The following is a 25,444-nucleotide window of genomic DNA, read 5'->3' as shown; positions in this document are numbered from 1 at the left end:
AAGTGGCTCAGGCTGAGCTTTGTCAGTGACAAGAAGTGATAAGAGGAATGCTGGGCTTTTGATGGGATTCCCTTCCTTCTCGGACCAGGGTAGAAGAGCAGAGGAGTCTGCTGTTGTGCTAAGTTCTTTATTTCATAGTCTCATAGCTTTCTTGAAGGCAGAGTTCAAGGGGGTTACATGATAAAGCCAAGCAGCAACAGCAAACAGCAGGCAGAAAACAGCTTCTTCTTCTAGTTCTAGTTTCTCTATAAATTTTTTCTTACAGAAGTGTGGATTATATTTGTTAACTGACCAATACGACTAACACATTAGTCTAGTTTTTCTTTTCTTAACCTATCCCGGTCTCATTCTAGCAGTTGTGAAACTTACACAAGTGTTACATAGGTATTACACAGATTTGCATTTACAGTTTCTATCAGCTCTTATTGTTTATGTGAACACTCTATCTAAAAATGTGAAGCACATAGTTCTATCTATATTTTGTCTAAAGTAAAGAAATTCTGTGAATAGGCAACACTGCTGTAGTAAAAACTAAGTTTAAGGTCTCTGCTGCAGCTTTTCAATGTTTAAGGCACTTAGCATATATTTCTACTAAAAGTTAAAGATCTATATTTCTATTTCACTTTGGTGTGACTTCATGTATCTCAGCTTATCCAAAGGTTTTAATTCAGCCCCTGAAATCTGACTTCCCTCTCGGCCTGAGTCCAGAGAAGCTTTCACTGCTACAGAGGAACATGACAACAATGGAGGTTTGAGCGGGTCTTGTGGGATGAGGGAGCTGTCAGCAAGGAAAGCTTGTGAGGTTGTGGAGCCATGATGAGAGAGGACGCACAAGGCCCAGGAAAGGACAGACTGCAGTGATGTGGCCCTGGTATCTCTTCTCAGCACAAGTGCAGAATCCTCATCTCCCTGTACGTGTCTTATTGTCTTATCTCTGTTCTGAAGCTTAAGAAGGCACAAGCATCAAAGGAGCCCATAACAGGGTAAGCTTGATCCTGCTCTTTCAGCTGGAAAATCTGTGACAGCCTCAGGACCCTCCACTTCTCTAGAAACCCCTTCTAAACCATGGGGAGGCGCAACAGTTGCATGAGAATGTTCCTCATATGACCATTATCATTACCTGTATTATTTATTAATCACGTCATTCTAGACGGGGTTTTGTGACAAACCCGTTTTAGACGAAACCAAAATGACCAGTATGGGATCACTCTGGAGTTGACTCGGAAAAGGGGGTGCGAAGAAGGGAGCTGGGACAGAGGCATTTGTACCAGGCATGATGAAGAAGGGCAGGGGAGAAGTGGCAGAGACAGAGGAGTCTGATGTTCCCAGAGGAAATAGCAATGACCCCACAGAGCTGAGGAAGCTCACTGGGGGAAGAAGCCCTTGACCTCCCAGATGCCCAGCACTGGGTGTGCAGCAGAGCTGGTGATTCCAGCTGGGGAGGTGCGGACTCCACTGCGAGCTGAGCGGGAACAGCCCCTTCCCATGACTGAGGCCCCAGAGGCACGGAATGGTCAGAATGCCGGTGGCTGAGGGAGGCACGGGGGCAGCTGCTGGAGGAGGGAGACACGCAGAAGGAGCATTTCAGGCACTGGAAGGACAGGTCATTTCTCTGCCCCGCCTCCGCTCCTTCCTTTGCTGCCCCCAGAGAGTGGTTTCCGGCAGCTCTGTTATCTCGGGGCTGGCAGGTGGTTTCTGCCTCTCCCTCACTCAGCAAACACGCAGCTTGGTCTCGGCATGCACCTCGCCTATCTCATCCTCACGGTCTTCCTGGGCCAGCTCCTGGGTAAGTCCTGGCTTTTCCCTAAGGCACCCTTCTTCTTCCCCCCAGGAAAGCCTCAACAGCCTTCCCAGGATCGTGTGGGGAAATATCAGTGAATAGAGTGAAAAGACTGCGAAATCTCTGCTTCTATTTGTGGTTTTGCAAGTGTTTTCTCAAGAAGCTCTTAGATTTGTAAAGGAAAAGGGAAGGGAGAGAAGAGAAACCTCAGAGTCCTTCACTGTCTTTTCTCTTTCCTTCAATCCACCTCCTCTGCCTCTCTTCTGATCCTCCTGCAGTCACCACAGGAAATCTCAGCTGTCTCTGCAGTTGTGTATTGCTCCTGTTTTAATGCAAATTCTGAGATTCTGTCAAACCTGCCCCAGGTACCTCAGAGTTCCCATTTCATTACAATAACAGGGTGTCCCATTCTGCCTCCAGGCTGAGCCAGCTCTGCCGTGGCTTCCAGTGTTCTCTGGGCTGGCACCACAACCAGGGCTCCCTCTTTCCAAGCTCAGCATTGTGTGTACTCAGGGATCTAGGAGCCCTCAGAGGTGACAGGAATGGCGAAGCAGGATGAATCCTTTTGCTGCACTTCGATGAGCTCCTCAGGCTGCTGGAGGGGTGCGGCTTCCAGCACACAAAGTTCAGGCAGGACAGGCTGTTCCCTGATCCTCTGAGCAGTAGGAGCAGGAGACAGACACAACACAGCTCTCCTTTGGGTCATGCAGTGCAAAGAGCTCCCAACTCCTGCCCAAAATCTCTCAGGACTCTTCTACAAGGCAGAAAGCTTTCTCCAACCAGGGTTTTGCACCCCATTTTGTTTTGCTACACACAGTCCTTCCCTGTGGAGCTGCTGACCTTTACTTTCTTCCAGGCACCACGGGGCAGATCACGGTCACCCAGGAAGATGGACAAGTCATAGTGAAGCAGAGACATCCCTTCCAGACCACCTGCACATACCAGATCAGTAATTTTAGAGGATTGCTCTGGTACCAGGTGCAGAAAGGCCAAGCCCCACAGCTGGTCTCCTATCACGCAGGGCCTGGCGCCAAGCACAGCGGCCGTATCACCACGCACCTGAACACCACGGGGAAATACAGTGTCCTGCAGGTGGAGGAAGTGGAGGTCTCTGACAGTGCCTTGTACCTCTGTGCTGTGCAAGACACCCTGGTGCAGGCAACTTCCTCGGCTGTGCAACAACCCAGGGGAGGGAGGGAGAGAGGGGATGTGTCTGTGAGAGGGTGAGCTTGGGGCAAGGGAACCTGAGGTCGCCCCGATGCTCACCAGAAGGGACCTCCCCATGTCTGTACAATGGTCTGATGGTTTTCACCCCATCCATGCTAGCACTTCCCTCGGGAAAATATTCTGGACTATTTTGGCTCATTTCCACCCTGTGCAGTCTCTAAGTAAAGAAAAAGTGCCCTTGTGCTTGTCTGGGACCTTGTCCTTCCACACTCCAGCCCTGCTGCTTTGGCCCCACACGTCCTCAGCAGAGCCCAGGGCTGGTTCTGTGTCCCTGCCTCGTGTGCTCTTGGAGCAGCCCCGTTTGCATGGACACACGTGAAGCACAGATTTGTGTGGGGCTCCACACTGCTGTGCACGAAGCCGTGTCTGTGCATGTGTGTCCCTCACCGCGAGGGAATTTCCTGACTGGGCCAGGGATACCGAGCACTGCTCTGGCCCTGAGCAGCACAGAGAGCAGCTTGCCAGGGTCAGAAGGAGCCTGAGTGCAGCTGAGTGGGGACGGCAGCTGCCCGCTACAGATGTCTCAAGGGAAGAGGCACTGAACTGCAGCCCCTGTCTCCTGAGCCCTCCCTCTCCTGCCCCTCCAAAGCTCACGCTCCGCTGATGCTGATTTCAGGCTCACCAAGGACTGTTTCACTCCAGCTCGGAGGATCAGTTGAACTCGGGACAAACAGCACGGGCGGGGCTTCAGCACGGCTGGCAGCCCCCGTGCCCTCGGCCCCAGGCGGGACACAGCCGCTCTCAGCAGCGCTGCAGAGGGCAAAAGGAGGAGCTGTGCCTTGGGGGCACGGCGAGAGGCTCGGCAATCCTGCCGCCCGTGGGCTGCCAGTGGCGGAGCGGATCTGCTTCCGATGCAGTGTCGGTGCTGTGTGGGATGGGACGCAGCTGTCTCTTGTCCCTGGCAATGGCAAACGTCCTTGTGTCGCTCATTGTGGTGGTGCTGTGAGAGGCGGGGTCTGAGCCCGGCCGGGGCGGAGCTGGAGGCGGTGGAGAGGAGAGGAGAGGAGAGGAGAGGAGAGGAGAGGAGAGGACAGGACAGGACAGGACAGGACAGGACAGGACAGGGATGCTCGGGCGGCGGAGCAGCGGGATGCGGCGGTGTCGGAGCGCGGGGCTGGCAGCGCTGGCCGCGCTGCTGCTCGGTGTGTGTGGATGGTGCTGTCGGGGCGTCCGGGTCGGCGGGCTGTGTGAGACCGTCCCCAGCCCAAAAGTCATCTCTTACCCTCCTGCTCCTTTTCGTTTCTTATTTACCCTCTGTCTCCTCCTCTGCTGTCATACTTTCTTCCCTCTGTGAAGTAATTGCTTCCCAGTTTGCCTTTTTTACTCCATTTCTTTATCCATCCATCCATCCATCCATCCATCCATCCATGTATACCTCTCAGCCAGTCTGCTTTTGTCATTTTGTTCTGATTTTCCTTCAAAACATCCCTCATACGTTCTCGTCCTCTCCCAAACACTCTCCGAGAAATAATCTCTCCATCCTTTATTCTCAAAACATACCCCCGTTAGCTCTGATCTGTCCGCCTCTCCCATCTCCCCCTAAACCACATTTTCTGTTCAAGAAAAGTGATTCTTCTTTTCTCCTTGGCAGTGGCTGTGGCCAGAGCCCAGGTCCAGCAGGAGCCACGGCTGGAGACCACCGAGAACACCGGCATCAACATCAGCTGCTCACATCCCAAAATCCAGACCAGCGAGTTTATCTACTGGTACCGTCATCTCCCGGGCCGAGGACCCGAATTCCTAGCACACATTGTGAAAGAGTCCAAAGAGCTGCCGGACATTGCGGGCGGTCTGTGGGTGTCGGCAGATCGCCGGAGCAGCGCGCTGTGGCTCCGGCGGCCCCGGCGCGGGGACGCGGCCGTGTATTACTGCGCGCTGGGGGACACGGGCAGAGGAGCCGGGGCTGCGGCCGGGCACGAACCGCCGCGGGCGGGGCCGGGCGGGGCCGGGGCCACAGCGCCGCCCGCGGCCAGCAGGGGGCGCTGCCGCTCGGCCGCCGGGGCCGCCTCGCCCCGCTCGTGCCGGGCTGCCGGGGCGCTTCCGACACCGGCACCGGCACCGGCACCGACAGAGACACCGACATTGACACCGACAGAGACACCGGCACCGGCACCGACACCGACAGAGACACCGACAGAGAAACCGGCACCGGCACTGACACCGACAGAGACACCGGCACCGGCACCGGCACCGACACCGACAGAGACACCGGCATTGACACCGACAGAGACACCGGCATCGGCATTGACACCGACAGTGACACCAACACCGGCACCGGCACTGACACCGACAGAGACACCGGCATCGGAATTGACACCGACAGAGACACCGACACCGGCACTGACACCGACAGAGACACCGGCACGGCACTGACACCGACAGAGACACCGACACCGGCATTGACACCGACAGAGACACCGACAGAGAAACCGACAGAGACACCGGCACCGACACCGGCACCCTCGTGCCCCTGCAGTCCCAAAACTTCCATCATTCTCTTTCCCTATCTTTGCCCTCTATCTAAACATCCCTCGTCTTTCACGACACCCTAACACTTTCTCACTGCATTCGATAAGGCAGGAAAATTCCTGGGTTTATAAGATGATCACCTCACCCTTTTGAGGACTTTCATCCCCACACAAGTGTCAGTCATCATCCCCTAATCTTGAGTGAGGAGGTTATACCAAAGAGGGTTTTGCTGGGAGTCCTGCAGCCAAAGAGAAGCAGTGTGTCTGACTCTGGGTATAGGTGTTTGCACGAGGTGTTGTTCCCAGACATGTTTGCCTTGAAGGGACTCGTCTAAGGATGGTAACCTAAATATATTTATATGAATAAAAGGAATTACTAGTTTGATCGATGATGATAATGATTAGGATAAAAGGTTTTAATCCGAATTATTTACTACAATGTATAGAGAGTTATAACTACCAGAATAGTGCCCTATTCATCAAATCAATAATTTCAAAGTTAGCTTAACAACTATTAAGTAGATATTGATGTAACTCGCAATACAAATGACCATGGGAAAATCTCTTTTGCCCTGCCTTGAGAAGTGATCTGGAGGGGATCTCCCCCCTCAAGGAGTGTATTTCCAACGTACTCCTAGAAAGGTGTGTTAGACCTCCCTGCCCTTTCAAAGTGGGACTGGGTTTTTATAACATAAAGTGAGGGACTGTCAGGCAGATGTTGCTCGTCGAGCTGCGCCACCTCAGCAGCCCTTAGCTCAGCGGCTTTAGGGAAGTTTTCAGTACTATTGCTTGTTGGTTCCTTTGTCAGGAACTCTGCCTGCCACATCGTCACCAATGTTAGTTTGTGTCAGGAAACACTTTTCTCCTTCAGAATGTTTAATTTTGGGATTGATGAGTCAGACTGCTCTCAGCACTGTGCAACACCAAAACTAGTGTGACTCCCCCTCTTCCCCACCCATCACTGATCACTTTTGCAAATAGGGCAAAGGTTGAGCTGCTTTACCCCTCCCAAGGCAGAACATCCTGCTGCATCTTCTTAGAAGGTGGCACAGAGGTGTGTTGTGGATTTAGTCTGAGAATGATGTTGTAACACACTGCTGGTTTAGTTCTTGCTCAGTAGTGCTTACCCTCAGTCAAGGGCTTTCCAGTGCCTCATGTCCTGCCAATGACAAGGTGCACAGTAAGATAGGAGGGATCATGGCCAGGACACCTGATCCACATTGCCAAAGGGAGCTTCCATACCGTATGATGCCATGCTCAGTGTATCAACTGGGGGGGAGTGGTGCAGGAGGTGCCAATCACTGCCCCGGGACTGGCTGGGCATCGATCCAACGTGCAGGTGGTGCTCAGATCCAGTGTGCAGCTGGTGCAGCTGAGGGCTTCTTGCTGTCCTTCTGTGACCTCAGCGGCATCAGTGCCAGGCAGTTCTGCTGGCAAGCTCAGCCAGGGCTGACTCTTTTCCTCGTGGATGTGCTTTTGAGCTGCAGCTTGGGAGTAGCTGAGGGCCAACCTCATCCCTTTATCACAAGGTCATGGGCACTGCAGAGAAGGGAAGAGCAGGGGAGATTTGTACCCAGAATTTCACAAGACCTAACAGAGCCTCCCTCATGTTTCCTTTATGACCAAATTAGTGACAAATGGGTTCAGGCATAAGGTGTGTGGAAAAGTGCCCGTCCTACCAGGCTCAGAATTGTTATTTTCCTGCAAAGCCCAGGCCTAGTAAGAGAAGTTAGTAGGAAGACCCTGTTAATGGTAATACTGTTAATGTTTTCATGAACAGCGTGAGTACTGGAAAGTGGGGAGCTCTCAGAAGTTCATGGATAACACACAGTGAGAGGAACAGGCCTTGACTGTCAGGCACAGCTCTTCTTCAGAAGACATGGACAGACCCCTCCCAGAAAAGAGTGAGGGACTTCAGGAGACACCCAGCAGAACATGAGACAGCAATGAGCACTTGCAGCAAGGGAGGCCAACTGCGCCCTGAGCTGTATGAGTCCAAGTGTTGTCAGCAGGTCCAAGAAGGTGACCCTGTCCCTTCAGCCCTTGAGAGAAAAGGTAACCCTTGGGAGTACTGCATCCATGCTGGAGATCCTTGCTCCAAGAAGGAAATCGACATCCTGAAGCAAGTGCCTCCAAGGCCACCAAGTCAATTAGAGGCCTGACAAAGATGACATGCAAGGAGAGGACAGTGGGTTGGCCTGCTTCTCTTGGAGAAGAGATGTCTCAGGCTGACTTTCTTGCTTTCTAGCACGACTTTCTGAGAGGAAAGAGAGAAGATGGACCTGCTCTCTGGAGTGCTCATGAGATGGAATATGGGGAGTTTTATTAAGCAATAGTCCAGAAGAAGTAATAACCCCTGGCCCTGATGCCCACATGCCCATGTGCACCTCTTTCCTCAAACTCCTTTGGCCACAACACAGCTCAGAGTGATCGTCGTGGGGCTGCAGCTGAAGGGAGGTTCTCTGCCATCTCCAGGATGTTTCCAGCCCCTGTGCTCGGAAGCAGCTCCGGGAAGCTGCTCCATCTCCTGGGCCGGGGCGCTGCTGCTGCCTCAGGCTGCAGCTGGTTCTGTGCAGGCTGATTCTCGCCGGGACGTCCTTGCTGGAGGAGGGGGAGAGTCCATTTGCCAAGACACCAAGCTGTGCCCGTGCAGAGCCCCTGAGTGCTCTGAGCCCGGGCGAGAGCCAGAGCGGCACCGGCGCAGGGCTCAGCCCCGGGGCGGAGCTGGCAGCGAGGGGGAAGGGAGGCGGGAGAAGGAAAGGGAAGGCGAGGGGAGCCGGGGCTGAGCGGGGGCAGCGGTGCTCGGGCGGCGGAGCGGCGGGATGCGGCGGTGTCGGGGCGCGGGGCTGGCGGCGCTGGCCGCGCTGCTGCTCGGTGCGCGGGGTAGCGGCGGAGAATGAGGGGCGGGGCTGGGTTTGGGATGTTCCCCAGGGATCCCGGCGCGGGGCTGCTCTATCTCTTTCAACGTCTCCTACCCCCTTCTTTGGTCATATCTCTGTCATATCTCATCCCCCTTCCCGAACCCTCCAAGTCCCCATCTCTCTTGGCATGAGCCTGCTTGTGTCTGTGCCTGCTTTGCAATGCACCCTTCTCCTTCCTCTGCATGCTCAGCTATTATTGCCCTGATCAGAGACCCTCTACCCTTCATTGTAACAACTCCTTTCCCTGTCTACTCTTCATCCATCCACCCACACAGCCTCACCCTTCCTTCCAAGCATCATCCCTTGCCTCTCTTTCTACTCCGAGACCTCTCTCATAGCTCCCTCTGATTGTTTCATATCCATAACTTTGATCTCCTGCATGTCCCCGTTATTCCATACATCCACACGTCCCCCTGTGCATCAAAAGTTATTTTTTCTTCTGAATTCAGCCTATCATAATTCCCTGTTGCAAACCCAGCCCTCCTGTCCATTTTCCCTCTTGCTGTCCATCCCTCCATGCAGCCGACATTTCTATTTCTCCATGCATCAATTTCCAAAACACACCAGCACCATTCTCCATGCCTGAAAAGGTGCATTCCTCCCCATCTTTTAAAAGATTGGCTCTGTCTCACTGCCCCTGCTCCTGATTGTCTCTGTGGGAAAAGAAACAGCAAAGCTGAACGATTGTAGCTGAGCTTTGGATTTTCTTACTCCTTTCTTGGCAGTGGCTGCAGCCAGAGCCCAGGTCCAGCAGGAGCCACGGCTAGTGACCACCGAGAACACCGGCATCAACATCAGCTGCTCACATCCCAAGATACAAAGGACAGAATTGATCCAGTGGTACCGTCATCTCCCGGGCCGAGGACCCGAACGCCTCGCGGTCACTGTGAAGGAGTCCAAAGAGCTGCCGGACATTGCGGGCGGTCTGTGGGTGTCGGCAGATCGCCGGAGCAGCGCGCTGTGGCTCCGGCGGCCCCGGCGCGGGGACGCGGCCGTGTATTACTGCGCGCTGGGGGACACGGGCAGAGGAGCCGGGGCTGCGGCCGGGCACGAACCGCCGCGGGCGGGGCCGGGCGGGGCCGGGGCCACAGCGCCGCCCGCGGCCAGCAGGGGGCGCTCGGCTTCCGGCTCACGGCCCCGGCGGGGCAGGGACGGAGCCGCGCGCGGGACCCCCGGGCCCCCGGCCGGGAGCGGTCACGGGCCCAGCACACGGACTGGCCTTCCGCGAGAGACTCCGCCGAGCACAAGGCTGCTCCCCTGCAACGTGCACAAAACAATTTGCTGGAGAGGAACACCGCAGGCAGGGTCAGTGGAATCAGGGAAGGTATTTCGGAGCCTATTGGCAGCCAAAGGAAGGCTCAGGAGATGCTGGTTCATTGCTCGGTGACGAAGGGGACCTGCTGAGAAATGACAGAGAAAAGGCTGACACGCTCAATGCCTATTTACCCTCATTTTAACTGGTGTCGCTTCTCCTCACTTCCGTCACTTCCCTGAGCCTCCCTGAAGGCTTTCTGGGAATAAAGCAGCACCCAGAGTAGAAAAGAAGTAATTAAAGAACTCACACATCCATTTGCACATACACAAGTTCACGGTACCACAAAAAACCTCTGGAGCTTGCATACACCCAAAGAGTGACTCATACCTCTGCTCTGCATTTAGGAAGAGATGTGTGCACACACATTGCCAAAGGAGATCCAGGCACAGATACTTCTTCCGGCATGTACCCACAGATATGCAAACACACACGCTCACTCCTGTTTCTTCTCCTGCACCCAAGTCTTCCCACACACATCTACATGAACATTCCTGTACAGAGATGTGCACACATAAAGCACATCCCAACACATATCTATTCCCACACACTTACATATATGCCCTCCCTTCTTCACTCCTCAGCTCACCCTGATGGTCACCGGGTTTTACCTCCCCACGTATGGGCACTGGGCAGCTGGTTTTGACCCTGTCCCGTTAAAACCGCCTTCAGGAAAGTGTTCGGGCCTTGTTTGACATCTTACCCTCTGTTCAGCCTGTGAGTACACAAACGGTGCCATGGCCTTGCCTGACTCCTTGTCCTTCCCCACAAGGCTCCAGCCCTGCCACAGTTGTTCCCAGGTGTCCTCAGCAGCATCCATGCTTGGTTGTGTTCTTGCCTGTGCTCCTGGTTTGTGTGCGCTTCTGTGCGGCCAGGGTCCACAGGAATCCATGTGGGAGCACAAATTCATGCACAAAGCCACACCAATGTGCAGGAGCCTCCAGGAGCCTCTGTGTGTGTGTGTGTGTGTGTGTGTGTGTGTGTGTGTGTTATTCAACAAGTGAAATGCATTGATCGCACTGGAGACACTGTCCACGGCTCTGCCCTGACCATCACAGAGCAGCATTTTCCCAGATTCAGAAGGAGCCTGGGTGCAGTTGAACAAGGATGTAGCAGCCTGCAGGAGATTTGTCCAGGGAAGAGGCACTGAAATGCAGTCCCTGCTTCCTGAGACCTCCTTTCCCAGCTGCTCTAAACATCACGCTCTGCTTCTGCCGATTGCAGGCCCCAACAAAGGTTTCACCCAAGTTTGGATTCTTAGCTTAATTCTGTTTGGAAGGTTGAGAGTGCCTCGGCATGGCTGCGAGTGCTCACACACACACACAGACATGTGTCTCCAGGCCAGTGCGCAGCTGCTTCTCCCCTGTGCTGCCTCAGGTTGGATTCGTGGCCAGGGAGAAAGACTGAGGGTCCCTGTCCACCTCCTGTATCCATGTGAGTGGATTTCTTTTCAATGCCCTGAAGGCCAATTCAGGAGTCGCCAGGTGACAGCAAAGGGAGAATGCGAGGGAACGGATCATGGGAGTGAAAGGAACACATGGACTGTCAGTCTTGAGCTCCACGATACCAGCCCGATCCCCTGGCACCCACCCCGGCCCCGCCGCCTCCGAAGTGCAGAGTCCGGACCGCCCCCCATTCCCACCGCGTTCGCCTCGCCTCCGTTCCGTGCCAGGACTCGGTGAGAGCCCGAGCGGCGCCGGTGCAGGGCTCAGCCCCGGGGCGGAGCTGGCGGCGGCGGAGAGGACAGAAGAGGAGTGGAGGCGGCGGAGAGGAGGCGGCACGGCCGCAGCAGAGAGCCGGGGCTGGCGGGAGCAGCGATGCTCGGGCGGCGGAGCGGCGGGATGCGGCGGGGCCGGGGCGCGGCGCTGGCGGCGCTGGCCGCGGTGCTGCTCGGTGCGCGGGGGTGGCAGTGGAGGTGGCGGTGGCCGGGGCTGGGTCTGCATCTGCCTGGGATCAGCATTGGGCTCGGGATTCCTCTCTGGCACTCCTGCTCCTCCTCTCCCTTTTTGCACCCACTGCCCTCATCCTTTCTCTCCTTAATGAATCCATTCCTTCCGAACTTGCCGCTTTTATTACTCCAGTTCTTGAGCCATTCCTTCATTCGTTCATTCCTTCATCCACCCGCCCATTCATTGCAGTCAATCCCTTTTCCTCATTCCAATCTCCCCTTCTGCAGTCTGACTCTTCTCCTAAATATCTCACATACAATGCCCATACAATCACTCTCGCTTAAATTGTCTCTCCATACTTTATTCTCAGAACATATCCCACTTCGCTCTGATCTGTCCTCCTCTGCTCGATCCCATATCCGCGTGCACGGCATTTACTGCTGATGGAAAGTGATTCTTCTTTTCTCCTGGGCAGTGGCTGTGGCCAGAGCCCAGGTCCAGCAGGAACCACGGCTGGAGACCACCGAGAACACCGGCATCAACATCAGCTGCTCACATCCCAAGATACGAACTGGCGAAACGATCCAGTGGTACCGTCATCTCCCGGGCCGAGGACCCGAACTGCTCGCTCTCACTGTGAAGGAGTCCAAAGAGCTGCCGGACATTGCGGGCGGTCTGTGGGTGTCGGCAGATCGCCGGAGCAGCGCGCTGTGGCTCCGGCGGCCCCGGCGCGGGGACGCGGCCGTGTATTACTGCGCGCTGGGGGACACGGGCAGAGGAGCCGGGGCTGCGGCCGGGCACGAACCGCCGCGGGCGGGGCCGGGCGGGGCCGGGGCCACAGCGCCGCCCGCGGCCAGCAGGGGGCGCTGCCGCTCGGCCGCCGGGGCCGCCTCGCCCCGCTCGTGCCGGGCTGCCGGGGCGCTTCCGACACCGGCACCGGCACCGGCACCGACAGAGACACCGACAGATGCACCGGCACCGGCATTGACACCGACAGAGAAACCAACAGAGACACCGACAGAGACACCGGCATTGACACTGACAGCGACACCGACACCGACAGTGACACCGACAGAGACACCCACACTGGCACCGGTATTGACACCGACAGAGACACCGACACCGGCAGAGACACTGGTGCCGGCACTGACATTGATAGAGACACCGACACCAGCACCGGCACCAACACCGGCAGCTCCAACTTGGAGTCACCGTCCTTGCTCTGCCCCTCTTCTCAGCACTGGCTTAATGAGCTCTTCCCCCAGCTCCCTAGCGTGAATCCCATCCAATCCCAAAGACTTGTGAGCGTCTAAGTGGCTTAGCAGATCTTTATCTTCCTCCTTCTTGATTACAGACGTCCCATTCTGCTCGCCTTCCCTGTCTCCCAGCTCAGGAGGCCAGTTGTCCTGAGGATAATCAATCCTACTCTTAAAGAGTGAGGCAAAGAAGGTGGTAAGCACCTCAGGTGTGTTTCCTCATCTTTGGTGAATATATTCCCCACGGCATCCAGTGAAGAAATGTGATTTTCCTCGACCTTCCTTAATGTGTTTGTAAAAACACTTTTTATTACCTTTAACAGAATTGGCCAGATTAAGTTCTAATTGAGCTTTCACTTGTCTACTTTTCTTTCTGCGTGACCTAATAACATCCTTCAACTGTTCCTGAGCTGCCTGCCCTTTTCCCAAAGGTGATACACTTTCTTTTTATTCACTGAGTTCCTCGGAAAGCCCCTGCTCAGCCACGCAGGTCTTCTTCTCCACCAGCTCATCTTTCGGCACATAGCGCCGCGCTGCTCCTGTGCCTTCAAGATTTCTATTTTAAAATATAACCAGTCTTCCGGGGCCCCTTTGTTTTAAAGGGCTGCTTCCCAAGGGACTTTGCAAATCAGTGTCCTGAATAGGCCAAAGTCCACCCTCCAGAAATCCAGGGTAGAGATTTTGTCGATTCCCCGTCCTTTACATAATACTGAAAATTCCATCATTTCATGGTTGCTGTGCCCAAGACGGCTTCCACATCTCCCACCAGCACTCCTCTGTTTGTAAACAGCAGGTCTTCTGGGGCCCCAGCCTTGGTAGGCTCCCTTCACCTTTGACAGCTTGGAAAGTGTCTACAGGGGGGGAATGATTGCACAGAGGCCAGGCCTGAATGCAGCAGAAAGATTTAATGAGTCACAAAGACAGAAGGAAAGTCCCCACAAGCGGAGAACAGCAGTGCTGGTAGCCCAGGGGCATCTGAGAGTGTGTCCTCCTTGGTAGTGGAGAAGTTCCTGTACGGTGCCTGTCTACCTGTCCCAGACAGGGAGACGAGGCAGATGGTTCCCACCAGGCTGCCCTTGGTGGGACCTTGCTCCCAAGGGGAGACCAAAGAAAAGGGAAAGGCAAAGCCTTCCAGCTGTCCTGGTACCAACATTGAAAAATGTCCATCCTTTCCCCAGTACCATGTTCTGATTTCCTCAAGGTGTCTCCATGGGGCTTTCCCAGCATCTTCTTCAGGGGAGGGACCTTCTGCCATAGTAGCACCTGGAAATGCCAGACGGGTCACAGCCCCCGGAGCTGATGGGCGCTCTGCCAGAGCTGAGGATGCTGCCAACAGCAGCAGAGGTGGAGGATCCCACGGCGGTGGGAAGGAGCTGAGGATGGGACCAGGCAGGGTCACAACCACAGGCGAGGGCTGGATGGCCACGGTGGAGTCCTGGCACTGCCGGACACAGGGCTCATTGCAGCTGTTTGCCGGTGGCGTGGGGCCACAGGGCTGGCAGGGCCAGCACGGGGTGTAGCAGGACACGTCTCAAAGTCAGAGGTGCACCTGGGAGAGGGAGCAGACAGGAAACAGAGCACAAGGGTGAATGAGAGCAACCAAGGCCACTCCTGAGCTGGGAGCTGGAGCCTTCACAAGGAGCCACTTTCTTCCTTGCCCTGCAAAGAGCAGCCTGGGCCATGGCGTGTCTCTCCTAATTTCTTAAGCAGGAGCCCCTGCAACCACATTTCAGCCTCTCTCTAATACACAGTGTCCACCCATATCTTTGCCATGACAGCGGGCTCAGAAGAAAACAACATCAGCTGAGATGTTTGTCAAGTGGATCATTCTGGAAGAGAAAGAGAAAGGGAAGGGGCTTCCGACTCAGCTGGTTGCCAGATTCAGAAGGAGCCTGGGTGCAGTTGAACAAGGATGTAGCAGCCTGCAGGAGATTTGTCCAGGGAAGAGGCACTGAAATGCAGTCCCTGCTTCCTGAGACCTCCTTTTCCAGCTGCTCTAAACATCACGCTCTGCTTCTGCCAATTGCAGGCCCCAACAAAGGTTTCACCCAAGTTTGGATTCTTAGCTTAATTCTGTTTGGAATGTTGAGAGTGCCTCAGCATGGCTGCGAGTGCTCACACACACACACAGACATGTGTCTCCAGGCCAGTGCACAGCTGCTTCTCCCCTGTGCTGCATCAGGTTGGATTCGTGGCCAGGGAGAAAGACTGAGGGTTCCTTTCCACCTCCTGTACCCACGTGAGTGGATTACTTTTCAATGCACTGTTGGTGGCATTAGGGTTGGGACACAGCCCCTCTCTTGTCTAACCTCATGCCAAGTGTACCTGTGCAGCCCGGTGAGCAGGTGCTGAGTGAAGCAGAGGCTGAGATTTTGTCGCAAACACAGACTGAAGGAAGGGATCACAAAGCCTAATGTCTCTGTGCTGTGAGAGGAAGGACATACCCTGTGGCTTGCACAGGGAAAACCAGCATCCTGGAGACTGTTTTGGACTTCACCCCGCAAGGACCTTTAACTTCCACCTTGGAATCTCAGCCTGAGAGCCCCGTAACTGTCTGGATTCCAGAGCACGTCCTTGTGCCCCGCAGGCGTGTCCACAGCAGACCCTCTTCTGTCAAGGGCTGTGCAGAGCGTGCAAAGTTCCTGAGCCCGTCTCCCTGCCTGGCTGCCTGTCACACTGGGCTTATGTTGAGCTTTAAGACAGAGCAGTTAAGGACTTTCACTCTTCCATGGACTGACCTTGGGGAGGTAATTGCCAGGAAGCTCTGCTGGGAGACATCGGCCAGGCCACATTCCCCCCCATGGAGATGCATTTGGAATGAGGGACGAGTGGAACCAAGAGCAAACCCCATTCATTTGTCCCCAGATCACATCTCCGTGGAGATGGGAGGGCAGGCAAGGTGTGCACCTAGAGATGACTGAGACCCCTTAACACTCTTTTCCCACACAGGTCCCTCAGGCTGAGAGCTGTCTGTCCTGGAAGCAGATCCACACAACAGGATCTGGTGTTTTAGGAGCCATCCAGCACAACATGAGACAGCAGCACCCTTGCAGCAAGGAAGGGCAACTGCATCCTTAGCTGTGCTAGTCACGGTGCTGTGAGCAGGTCTAGGGAGGTGACCCTGCCCCTCTGGCCCGTTTGAGCCCACACCTGGAGTATTTCAACCGTGCTGGAGCTCTCCAGTCCAAAAAATGTATCAACAGAAATGTGTGCAACAAAGGCCACCAAGTGTATTTGGGCACTGTCAATCTAGGCATGTGAGGACAGACTGAGCAAATCGAGCTACTCATTTTGGAGAGGAGAAACCCTTCTAGTCCTCTCCTGGCTTTCCTGCATCTTATCCTTTCCATGGAAGCACAGATGTTTCTGAATCCATGTCTGTCCACAGACCACACTGCCTTGTCATCGCTGACCTTCCACCTGTGTTACCCCTGCTCTCCATGAATGCAGACTGCATCTGCATGACTCCAGAGCAGGTGGGAGATGCCGTGCCATGTCTGTGCCTCCTCTGGGGAAGGTTCTTCTCTATAAACTGCCTCACGGGAGGTTCGTGCCAAAGGCCCTGGCAAAATCCCAACCGAGCTGTGCCCCCAGAGGAAGTGCTAAGCCCAGCGGGGCGCTCTGCCTCTCGTGCCCCTTGTCCATTCTTACAAATCCGTGCCCTGAAGGCCAATTCAGGAGTCTCCAGGTGACGGCAAAGGGAGAATGCGAGGGAACGGATCATGGGAGTGAAAGGAACACATGGACTGTCAGTCTTGAGCTCCACGATACCAGCCCGATCCCCTGGCACCCACCCCGGCCCCGCCACCTCCGAAGTGCAGAGTCCGGACCGCCCCCCATTCCCACCGCGTTCGCCTCGCCTCCGTTCCGTGCCAGGACTCGGTGAGAGCCCGAGCGGCGCCGGTGCAGGGCTCAGCCCCGGGGCGGAGCTGGCGGCGGCGGAGAGGACAGAAGAGGAGTGGAGGCGGCGGAGAGGAGGCGGCACGGCCGCAGCAGAGAGCCGGGGCTGGCGGGAGCAGCGATGCTCGGGCGGCGGAGCGGCGGGATGCGGCGGGGCCGGGGCGCGGCGCTGGCGGCGCTGGCCGCGGTGCTGCTCGGTGCGCGGGGGTGGCAGTGGAGGTGGCGGTGGCCGGGGCTGGGTCTGGATCTGCCTGGGATCAGCATTGGGCTCGGGATTCCTCTCTGGCACTCCTGCTCCTCCTCTCCCTTTTTGCACCCACTGCCCTCATCCTTTCTCTCCTTAATGAATCCATTCCTTCCGAACTTGCCGCTTTTATTACTCCAGTTCTTGAGCCATTCCTTCATTCGTTCATTCCTTCATCCACCCGCCCATTCATTGCAGTCAATCCCTTTTCCTCATTCCAATCTCCCCTTCTGCAGTCTGACTCTTCTCCTAAATATCCCACATACAATGTCCAAGCAACCACTCTCGCTTAAATTGTCTCTCCATACTTTACTCTCAGAAAAGAGCTCACTTAGCTCAGATCTGTCCTCCTCTGCTCGATCCCATATCCGCGTGCACGGCATTTGCTGCTGATGAAAAGTGATTCTTCTTTTCTCCTGGGCAGTGGCTGTGGCCAGAGCCCAGGTCCAGCAGGAACCACGGCTGGAGACCACCGAGGGCACCGGCATCAACATCAGCTGCTCACATCCCAAAATCCAGAGCAACGATTACATCCAGTGGTACCGTCATCTCCCGGGCCGAGGACCCGAACTCCTCGCTCTCACTGTGAAAGAGTCCAAAGAGCTGCCGGACATTGCGGGCGGTCTGTGGGTGTCGGCAGATCGCCGGAGCAGCGCGCTGTGGCTCCGGCGGCCCCGGCGCGGGGACGCGGCCGTGTATTACTGCGCGCTGGGGGACACGGGCAGAGGAGCCGGGGCTGCGGCCGGGCACGAACCGCCGCGGGCGGGGCGGGGGGGGGCGGGGGCCACAGCGCCGCCCGCGGCCAGCAGGGGGCGCTGCCGCTCGGCCGCCGGGCCTCAGGCGGCTCCGCAGCTCCTTCCTGCGCAGCGAGCCCGCGCACACCGCGCCCGACACAGCCCTGCACGGCCGCCGGACACACGGCTCGCACAGCCTGCCCCCTGCGCTTACACACTCGGCACGCACTGCCCGGCCTCCCCTCCGCCCCTCTGCCTCCTCTGCCTGGCAGGAAACTGCTGCGGGCTGCGGCTCTGCCATGGCCTTTGGCCCTCTGGGCGCGTGCATTGCTCTTCTCAGCCTGCTTTGCAAAGCAGAGCTGCTCCTTCAGGCCAGCATCTGTGCTGGGAGCTGACAAAGCAGCTGCGCTGGCAGGCACACATGGTCTCATAAATGGAGTGCCGTCACCTCAGTAGGTCACAGCGGGAGAGATGTTTGCAGGGAGTCTTGCTGAGGTGACAGGGAAATCTCCATCTCTGTCCCTGGGGAAAAGTCTCTGCCTCGTACTGGAACGTGGATGAGAAGCCACTTTCCCATCTAGATGTGTAAGGAAGGTGTACTTTGAATCCCACCTGAGGCTGGAATTCGCTTCTCTACATTTTGTTCTCATCCTCGGCTTTCCCCAAACACCCTTGGATGAGCATTCAGCACCTTACTGAAGCAGTAGAATATCTGTGAGGGAAAACAAGGAATGTGTTGGATTAGAGGAGCATTTCACATCATCGGAGGGCTCTGTCACACCCACCTTCCACCTGAAACGGATTGGTCCCTTTTCCTTCACGTTTGTCACTTCTCAGGCAGCCTGCAAAGCAGATGCCAGGATTTAGCGATGCTGCAAGCGTTGGAGGGAGACACCTGAAAGACCGAGCTGCACATGAGGTTTCCCTGCAGAGACTTGTTCTAGAAACCCCATTTGCTTTGGGGACAGGAGCCGTTCAGCATGTTCAGGAACTGCCTCACTTGAGCAAGTTCAGCAGAGGCCACTGTCAGGGCATGTGCAAGGCCAGGGTGTCTGGTTCTCTAAGGCTCACATCACGTCCATTTCCCTTGCCAAGGGAAGAACAAGGAAAAGGGAAAGTGACAAACAAAGCACACAATGACACCAATGTGGCAGTAGGTGATAAGGGAGAGAAGGAGGGAGCTCATCAGGTTCTAATTGATGGGTCATTAGAAAACTGCTGTGAAGTGGCTCAGGCTGAGCTTTGTCAGTGACAAGAAGTGACAATAGGAATGTTGGGCTTTTCACGGGATACCCTTCCTTCTCGAACCAGGGTAGAAGAGCAGAGGAGTCTGCTGTTGTGCTAAGTTCTTTATTTCATAGTCTCATAGCTTTCTTGAAGGCAGAGTTCAAGGGGGTTACATGATAAAGCCAAGCAGCAACAGCACACAGCAGGCAGAAAACAGCTTCTTCTTCTAGTTCTAGTTTCTCTATAAATTTTTTCTTACAGAAGTGTGGATTATATTTGTTAACTGACCAATACGACTAACACATTAGTCTAGTTTTTCTTTTCTTAACCTATCCCGGTCTCATTCTAGCAGTTGTGAAACTTACACAAGTGTTACATAGGTATTACACAGATTTGCATTTACAGTTTCTATCAGCTCTTATTGTTTATGTGAACACTCTATCTAAAAAATATGAAGCACATAGTTCTATCTATATTTTGTCTAAAGTAAAGAAATTCTGTGAATTTCTACAACACTGCTGTAGTAAAAACTAAGTTTAAGGTCTCTGCTGCAGCTTTTCAATGTTTAAGGCACTTAGCATATATTTCTACTAAAAGTTAAAGATCTATATTTCTATTTCACTTTGGTGTGACTTCATGTATCTCAGCTTATCCAAAGGTTTTAATTCAGCCCCTGAAATCTGACTTCCCTCTCGGCCTGAGTCCAGAGAAGCTTTCACTGCTACAGAGGAACATGACAACAATGGAGGTTTGAGCGGGTCTTGTGGGATGAGGGAGCTGTCAGCAAGGAAAGCTTGTGAGGTTGTGGAGCCATGATGAGAGAGGACACACAAGGCCCAGGAAAGGACAGACTGCAGTGATGTGGCCCTGGTATCTCTTCTCAGCACAAGTGCAGAATCCTCATCTCCCTGGTATGTGTCTTATTGTCTTATCTCTGTTCTGAAGCTTAAGAAGGCACAAGCATCAAAGGAGCCCGTAAGAGGGTAAGCTTGATCCTGCTCTTTCAGCTGGAAAATCTGTGACAGCCTCAGGACCCTCCACTTCTCTAGAAACCCCTTCTAAACCATGGGGAGGTGCAACAGTTGCATGAGAATGTTCCTCATATGACCATTATCATTACCTGTATTATTTATTATTCACGTCATTCTAGACGGGGTTTTGTGGCATACCCGTTTTAGATGAAACCAAAATGACCAGTATGGGATCACTCTGGAGTTGACTCGGAAAAGGGGGTGGGAGGAAGGGAGCTGGGACAGAGGCATTTGTACCAGGCATGATGAAGAAGGGCAGGGGAGAAGCAATAGAGACAGAGGAGTCTTCTGTTCCCAGAGGAAATAGCAATGACCCCACAGAGCTGAGGACACCACGGGAAGATGAGAAAGCTCACTGGGGAAGAAGCCCTTGACCTCCCAGATGCCCGGCACTGGGTGTGCAGCAGAGCTGGTGATTCCAGCTGGGGAGGTGAGGACTCCACTGCGAGCTGAGCGGGAACAGCCCCTTCCCATGACTGAGGCCCCAGAGGCACGGAATGGTCAGAATGCCGGTGGCTGAGGGAGGCACGGGGGCAGCTGCTGGAGGAGGGAGACACGCAGAAGGAGCATTTCAGGCACTGGAAGGACAGGTCATTTCTCTGCCCTGCCTCCGCTCCTTCCTTTGCTGCCCCCAGAGAGTGGTTTCCGGCAGCTCTGTTATCTCGGGGCTGGCAGGTGGTTTCTGCCTCTCCCTCACTCAGCAAACACGCAGCTTGGTCTCGGCATGCACCTCGCCTATCTCATCCTCACGGTCTTCCTGGGCCAGCTCCTGGGTAAGTCCTGGCTTTTCCCTAAGGCATCATTCTCCTTCCTGCCAGGAAAACCTCAACAGCCTTCCCAGGATCGTGTGGGGAAATATCAGTGAATAGAGGGAAAAGGCTGCGAAATCTCTGCTTCTATTTGTGGTTTTGCAAGTGTTTTCTCAAGAAGCTCTTAGATTTGGGAGTTTTCTCAAGAAGTTCTTAGAAAAGGGAAGGGAGAGAAGAGAAACCTCAGAGTCCTTCACTGTCTTTTCTCTTTCCTTCAATCCACCTCCTCTGCCTCTCTTCTGATCCTCCTGCAGTCACCACAGGAAATCTCAGCTGTCTCTGCAGTTGTGTATTGCTCTTGTTTTAATGCAAATTCTGAGATTCTGTCAAACCTGCCCCAGGTACCTCAGAGTTCCCATTTCATTACAATAACAGGGTGTCCCATTCTGCCTCCAGGCTGAGCCAGCTCTGCCGTGGCTTCCAGTGTTCTCTGGGCTGCCACCACAACCAGGGCTCCCTCTTTCCAAGCTCAGCATTGTGTGTACTCAGGGATCTAGGAGCCCTCAGAGGTGACAGGAATGGCGAAGCAGGATGAATCCTTTTGCTGCACTTCGATGGGCTCCTCAGGCTGCTGGAGGGGTGCTGCTTCCAGCACACAAAGTTCAGGCAGGACAGGCTGTTCCCTGATCCTCTGAGCAGTAGGAGCAGGAGACAGACACAACACAGCTCTCCTTTGGGTCATGCAGTGCAAAGAGCTCCCAACTCCTGCCCAAAATCTCTCAGGACTCTTCTACAAGGCAGAAAGCTTTCTTCAACCAGGGTTTTGCACCCCATTTTGTTTTGCTACACACAGTCCTTCCCTGTGGAGCTGCTGACACTGATTTTCTTCCAGGCACCACGGGGCAGATCACGGTCACCCAGGAAGATGGACAAGTCATAGTGGAGCAGAGACATCCCTTCCAGACCACCTGCACATACCAGACCAATTATTTTAATGCGTTGCTCTGGTACCAGGTGCAGAAAGGCCAAGCCCCACAGCTGGTCTCCTATCACGCAGGGCCTGGCGCCAAGCACAGCGGCCGTATCACCACGCACCTGAACACCACGGGGAAATACAGTGTCCTGCAGGTGGAGGAAGTGGAGGTCTCTGACAGTGCCTTGTACCTCTGTGCTGTGCAAGACACCCTGGTGCAGGGAACTTCCTCGGCTGTGCAACAACCCAGGCGAGGGAGGGAGAGAGGGGATGTGTCTGTGAGAGGGTGAGCTTGGGGAAGGGACCCTGAGATCGCCCCGATGCTCACCAGACGGGACCTCCCCACGTCTGTACAATGGTCTGATGGTTTTCACCCCATCCATGCTAGCACTTCCCTCGGGAAAATATTCTGGACTATTTTGGCTCATTTCCACCCTGTGCAGTCTCTAAGTAAAGAAAAAGTGCCCTTGTGCTTGTCTGGGACCTTGTCCTTCCACACTCCAGCCCTGCTGCTTTTGGCCCCACACGTCCTCAGCAGAGCCCAGGGCTGGTTCTGTGTCCCTGCCTCGTGTGCTCTTGGAGCAGCCCCGTTTGCATGGACACACGTGAAGCACAGATTTGTGTGGGGCTCCACACTGCTGTGCACGAAGCCGTGTCTGTGCATGTGTGTCCCTCACCGCGAGGGAATTTCCTGACTGGGCCAGGGATACCGAGCACTGCTCCGGCCCTGAGCAGCACAGAGAGCAGCTTGCCAGGGTCAGAAGGAGCCTGAGTGCAGCTGAGTGGGGACGGCAGCTGCCCGCTACAGATGTCTCAAGGGAAGAGGCACTGAACTGCAGCCCCTGTCTCCTGAGCCCTCCCTCTCCTGCCCCTCCAAAGCTCACGCTCCGCTGATGCTGATTTCAGGCTCCACAAGGACGGTTTCACTCCAGCTCGGAGGATCAGTTGAACTCGGGACAAACAGCACGGGCGGGGCTTCAGCACGGCTGGCAGCCCCCGTGCCCTCGGCCCCAGGCGGGACACAGCCGCTCTCAGCAGCGCTGCAGAGGGCAAAAGGAGGAGCCGTGCCTTGGGGGCACGGCGAGAGGCTCGGCAATCCTGCCGCCCGTGGGCTGCCAGTGGCGGAGCGGATCTGCTTCCGATGCAGTGTCGGTGCTGTGCGGGATGGGACGCAGCTGTCTCTTGTCCCTGGCAATGGCAAACGTCCTTGCGTCGCTCATTGTGGTGTTGCTGTGAGAGGCGGGGTCTGCGCCCGGCCGGGGCGGAGCTGGAGGGATCGGAGAGGAGAGGAGAGGAGAGGAGAGGACAGGACAGGACAGGACAGGACAGGGATGCTCGGGCGGCGGAGCAGCGGGATGCGGCGGTGTCGGAGCGCGGGGCTGGCAGCGCTGGCCTCGGTGCTGCTCGGTGTGTGTGGATGGTGGTGTCGGGGCGTCCGGGTCGGCGGGCTGTGTGAGGCCGTCCCCAGCCCAAAAGTCATCTCTTACCCTCCTGCTCCTTTTCGTTTCTTCTTTACCCTCTGTCTCCTCCTCTGCTGTCATACTTTCTTCCCTCTGTGAAGTAATTGCTTCCCAGTTTGCCTTTTTTACTCCATTTCTTTATCCATCCATCCGTCCATCCATCCATCCATCCTTCCATGTATACCTCTCAGCCAGTCTGCTTTTGTCATTTTGTTCTGATTTTCCTTCAAAACATCCCTCATACGTTCTCGTCCTCTCCCAAACACTCTCCGAGAAATAATCTCTCCATCCTTTATTCTCAAAACATACCCCACTTAGCTCTGATCTGTCCTCCTCTCCCATCTCCCCCTGAACCACATTTTCTGTTCAAGAAAAGTGATTCTTCTTTTCTCCTTGGCAGTGGCTGTGGCCAGAGCCCAGGTCCAGCAGGAGTCACGGCTGGAGACCACCGAGAACACCGGCATCAACATCAGCTGCTCACATCCCAAAATCCAGACCAGCGAGTATATCTACTGGTACCGTCATCTCCCGGGCCGAGGACCCGAATTCCTAGCACACATTGTGAAAGAGTCCAAAGAGCTGCCGGACATTGCGGGCGGTCTGTGGGTGTCGGCAGATCGCCGGAGCAGCGCGCTGTGGCTCCGGCGGCCCCGGCGCGGGGACGCGGCCGTGTATTACTGCGCGCTGGGGGACACGGGCAGAGGAGCCGGGGCTGCGGCCGGGCACGACCCGCCGCGGGCGGGGCCGGGCGGGGCCGGGGCCACAGCGCCGCCCGCGGCCAGCAGGGGGCGCTGCCGCTCGGCCGCCGGGGCCGCCTCGCCCCGCTCGTGCCGGGCTGCCGGGGCGCTTCCGACACCGGCACCGGCACCGGCACCGACAGAGACACCGACAGAGACACCGACACCGGCACTGACACCGACAGAGACAGCGACACCGGCACCGGCATTGACACCGACAGAGACACGGACACCGGCATTGACACCGACAGAGACACCGGCACCGACACCGGCATTGACACCGACAGAGACACCGGCATTGACACCGACAGAGATACCGACATTGGCACCGACAGAGACACCGACACCGGCACCGACACCGACAGAGACACCGACATTGACACCGACAGAGACACCGACAGAGACACCGACACCGGCACTGACACCGACAGAGACAGCGACACCGACACCGACACCGACACCGACACCGACACCGGCACCGGCACCGACACCGACAGAGACAGCGACACCGACAGAGACACCGACAGAGAAACCAACAGAGACACCGACAGAGACACCGACACCGGCATTGACACCAACAGAGACACCGGCACCGGCACCGACAGAGACACCGACACCGGCACTGACAGCGACAGAGACACCGACACCGGCACCGGCACCGACACCGACAGAGGCACCGACACCGGCACTGACACCGACAGAGACACCGACAGAGACACCGGCAACGGCATTGACACCGACGGAGACACCGATACGGGCACCGACAGAGATACCGACAGAGACACCGGCACCGACAGAGACACCGACAGAGACACCGACTCCGGCACTGACACCGACAGAGACACCGGCACCGGCATTGACACCGACAGAGACACCGACAGATGCACCGGCATTGACACCGACAGAGACACCGATACCGGCATTGACACCGACAGAGAAACCAACAGAGACACCGACAGAGACACCGACACCGGCACCGGCACCAACAGAGACACCGGCACCGGCATTGACACCGACAGAGACACCGACAGAGACACCGGCATTGACACCGACAGAGAAACCAACAGAGACACCGACAGAGACACCGACACCGGCATTGACACCAACAGAGACACCGGCACCGGCATTGACACCGACAGAGACACCGACAGAGACACCGGCATTGACACTGACAGCGACACCGACACCGACACTGACACCGACAGAGACACCGACACTGGCACCGGCATTGACACCGACAGAGACACCGACACCGGCATTGACATCAACAGAGACACGGGTATCGGTATTGACATCGATAGAGACACCAACACCAGCACCGACACCAACACCGGCAGCTCCAACTTGGAGTCACCGTCCTTGCTCTGCCCCTCTTCTCAGCACTGGCTTAATGAGCTCTTCCCCCAGCTCCCTAGCGTGAATCCCATCCAACCCCAAAGACTTGTGAGCGTCTAAGTGGCTTAGCAGATCTTTATCTTCCTCCTTCTTGATTACAGACGTCCCATTCTGCTCGCCTTCCCTGTCTCCCAGCTCAGG

General features: G+C 55.6%; 2 protein-coding genes, 1 long non-coding RNA gene and 2 gene segments (V, D, J or C); 4 read left to right on the top strand and 1 right to left on the bottom strand.

Moving 5' to 3' along the window:
* The first annotated feature begins 433 nt into the window (after nt 1-433).
* Nucleotides 434-5,810, top strand: LOC116455808. Its single transcript, XM_032134096.1, has 4 exons — nt 434-1,786; nt 4,599-5,025; nt 5,235-5,368; nt 5,782-5,810. The coding sequence occupies exons 1-4, from the start codon at nt 1,738-1,740 to the stop codon at nt 5,808-5,810; spliced, it is 639 nt and encodes a 212-aa protein (XP_031989987.1). The 5' UTR covers nt 434-1,737.
* A 460-nt stretch (nt 5,811-6,270) lies between these two features.
* LOC116456085 lies at nt 6,271-7,280 on the bottom strand. Its single transcript, XR_004244535.1, has 2 exons — nt 6,718-7,280; nt 6,271-6,634 (listed from the first exon to the last, which is right to left on the bottom strand). It is a non-coding gene; the product is annotated as an uncharacterized LOC116456085 (long non-coding RNA).
* Nucleotides 7,281-8,290: 1,010 nt separating this feature from the next.
* LOC116455807 lies at nt 8,291-11,115 on the top strand. The segment is given in 4 exon segments: nt 8,291-8,349; nt 9,122-9,589; nt 10,933-10,955; nt 11,086-11,115. Coding segments are annotated over 4 exon segments (573 nt in total).
* A 5,587-nt stretch (nt 11,116-16,702) lies between these two features.
* On the top strand, nt 16,703-18,598 carry LOC116455806. Its single transcript, XM_032134094.1, has 3 exons — nt 16,703-16,950; nt 17,422-17,999; nt 18,569-18,598. Exons 1-3 carry the CDS (start codon nt 16,875-16,877, stop codon nt 18,596-18,598), a joined length of 684 nt encoding a protein of 227 aa, XP_031989985.1. The 5' UTR covers nt 16,703-16,874.
* A 2,005-nt stretch (nt 18,599-20,603) lies between these two features.
* LOC116456050 lies at nt 20,604-22,181 on the top strand. The segment is given in 2 exon segments: nt 20,604-20,762; nt 21,631-22,181. Coding segments are annotated over 2 exon segments (420 nt in total).
* Nucleotides 22,182-25,444: the final 3,263 nt, after the last annotated feature.

Source organism: Corvus moneduloides, chromosome 26 (genome assembly GCF_009650955.1).
Source record: "Corvus moneduloides isolate bCorMon1 chromosome 26, bCorMon1.pri, whole genome shotgun sequence".
NCBI lineage: Eukaryota > Metazoa > Chordata > Aves > Passeriformes > Corvidae > Corvus > Corvus moneduloides.
This window is presented reverse-complemented; position numbering and strand designations above follow the sequence as displayed.

Coding starts and splice junctions, on each gene's coding strand:
- LOC116455806 (XM_032134094.1), top strand. CDS start 16,875: ATGCTCGGGCGGCGGAGCGGCGGGATGCGGCGGGGCCGGGGCGCGGCG. Junction 16,951..17,421: donor GCTGGCCGCGGTGCTGCTCG/GTGCGCGGGGGT, acceptor TCTCCTGGGCAG/TGGCTGTGGCCAGAGCCCAG. Junction 18,000..18,568: donor CCCTCTGCCTCCTCTGCCTG/GCAGGAAACTGC, acceptor GTCACTTCTCAG/GCAGCCTGCAAAGCAGATGC.
- LOC116455808 (XM_032134096.1), top strand. CDS start 1,738: ATGCACCTCGCCTATCTCATCCTCACGGTCTTCCTGGGCCAGCTCCTG. Junction 1,787..4,598: donor CTTCCTGGGCCAGCTCCTGG/GTAAGTCCTGGC, acceptor TCTCCTTGGCAG/TGGCTGTGGCCAGAGCCCAG. Junction 5,369..5,781: donor TGACACCGACAGAGACACCG/GCACGGCACTGA, acceptor TGTTGTTCCCAG/ACATGTTTGCCTTGAAGGGA.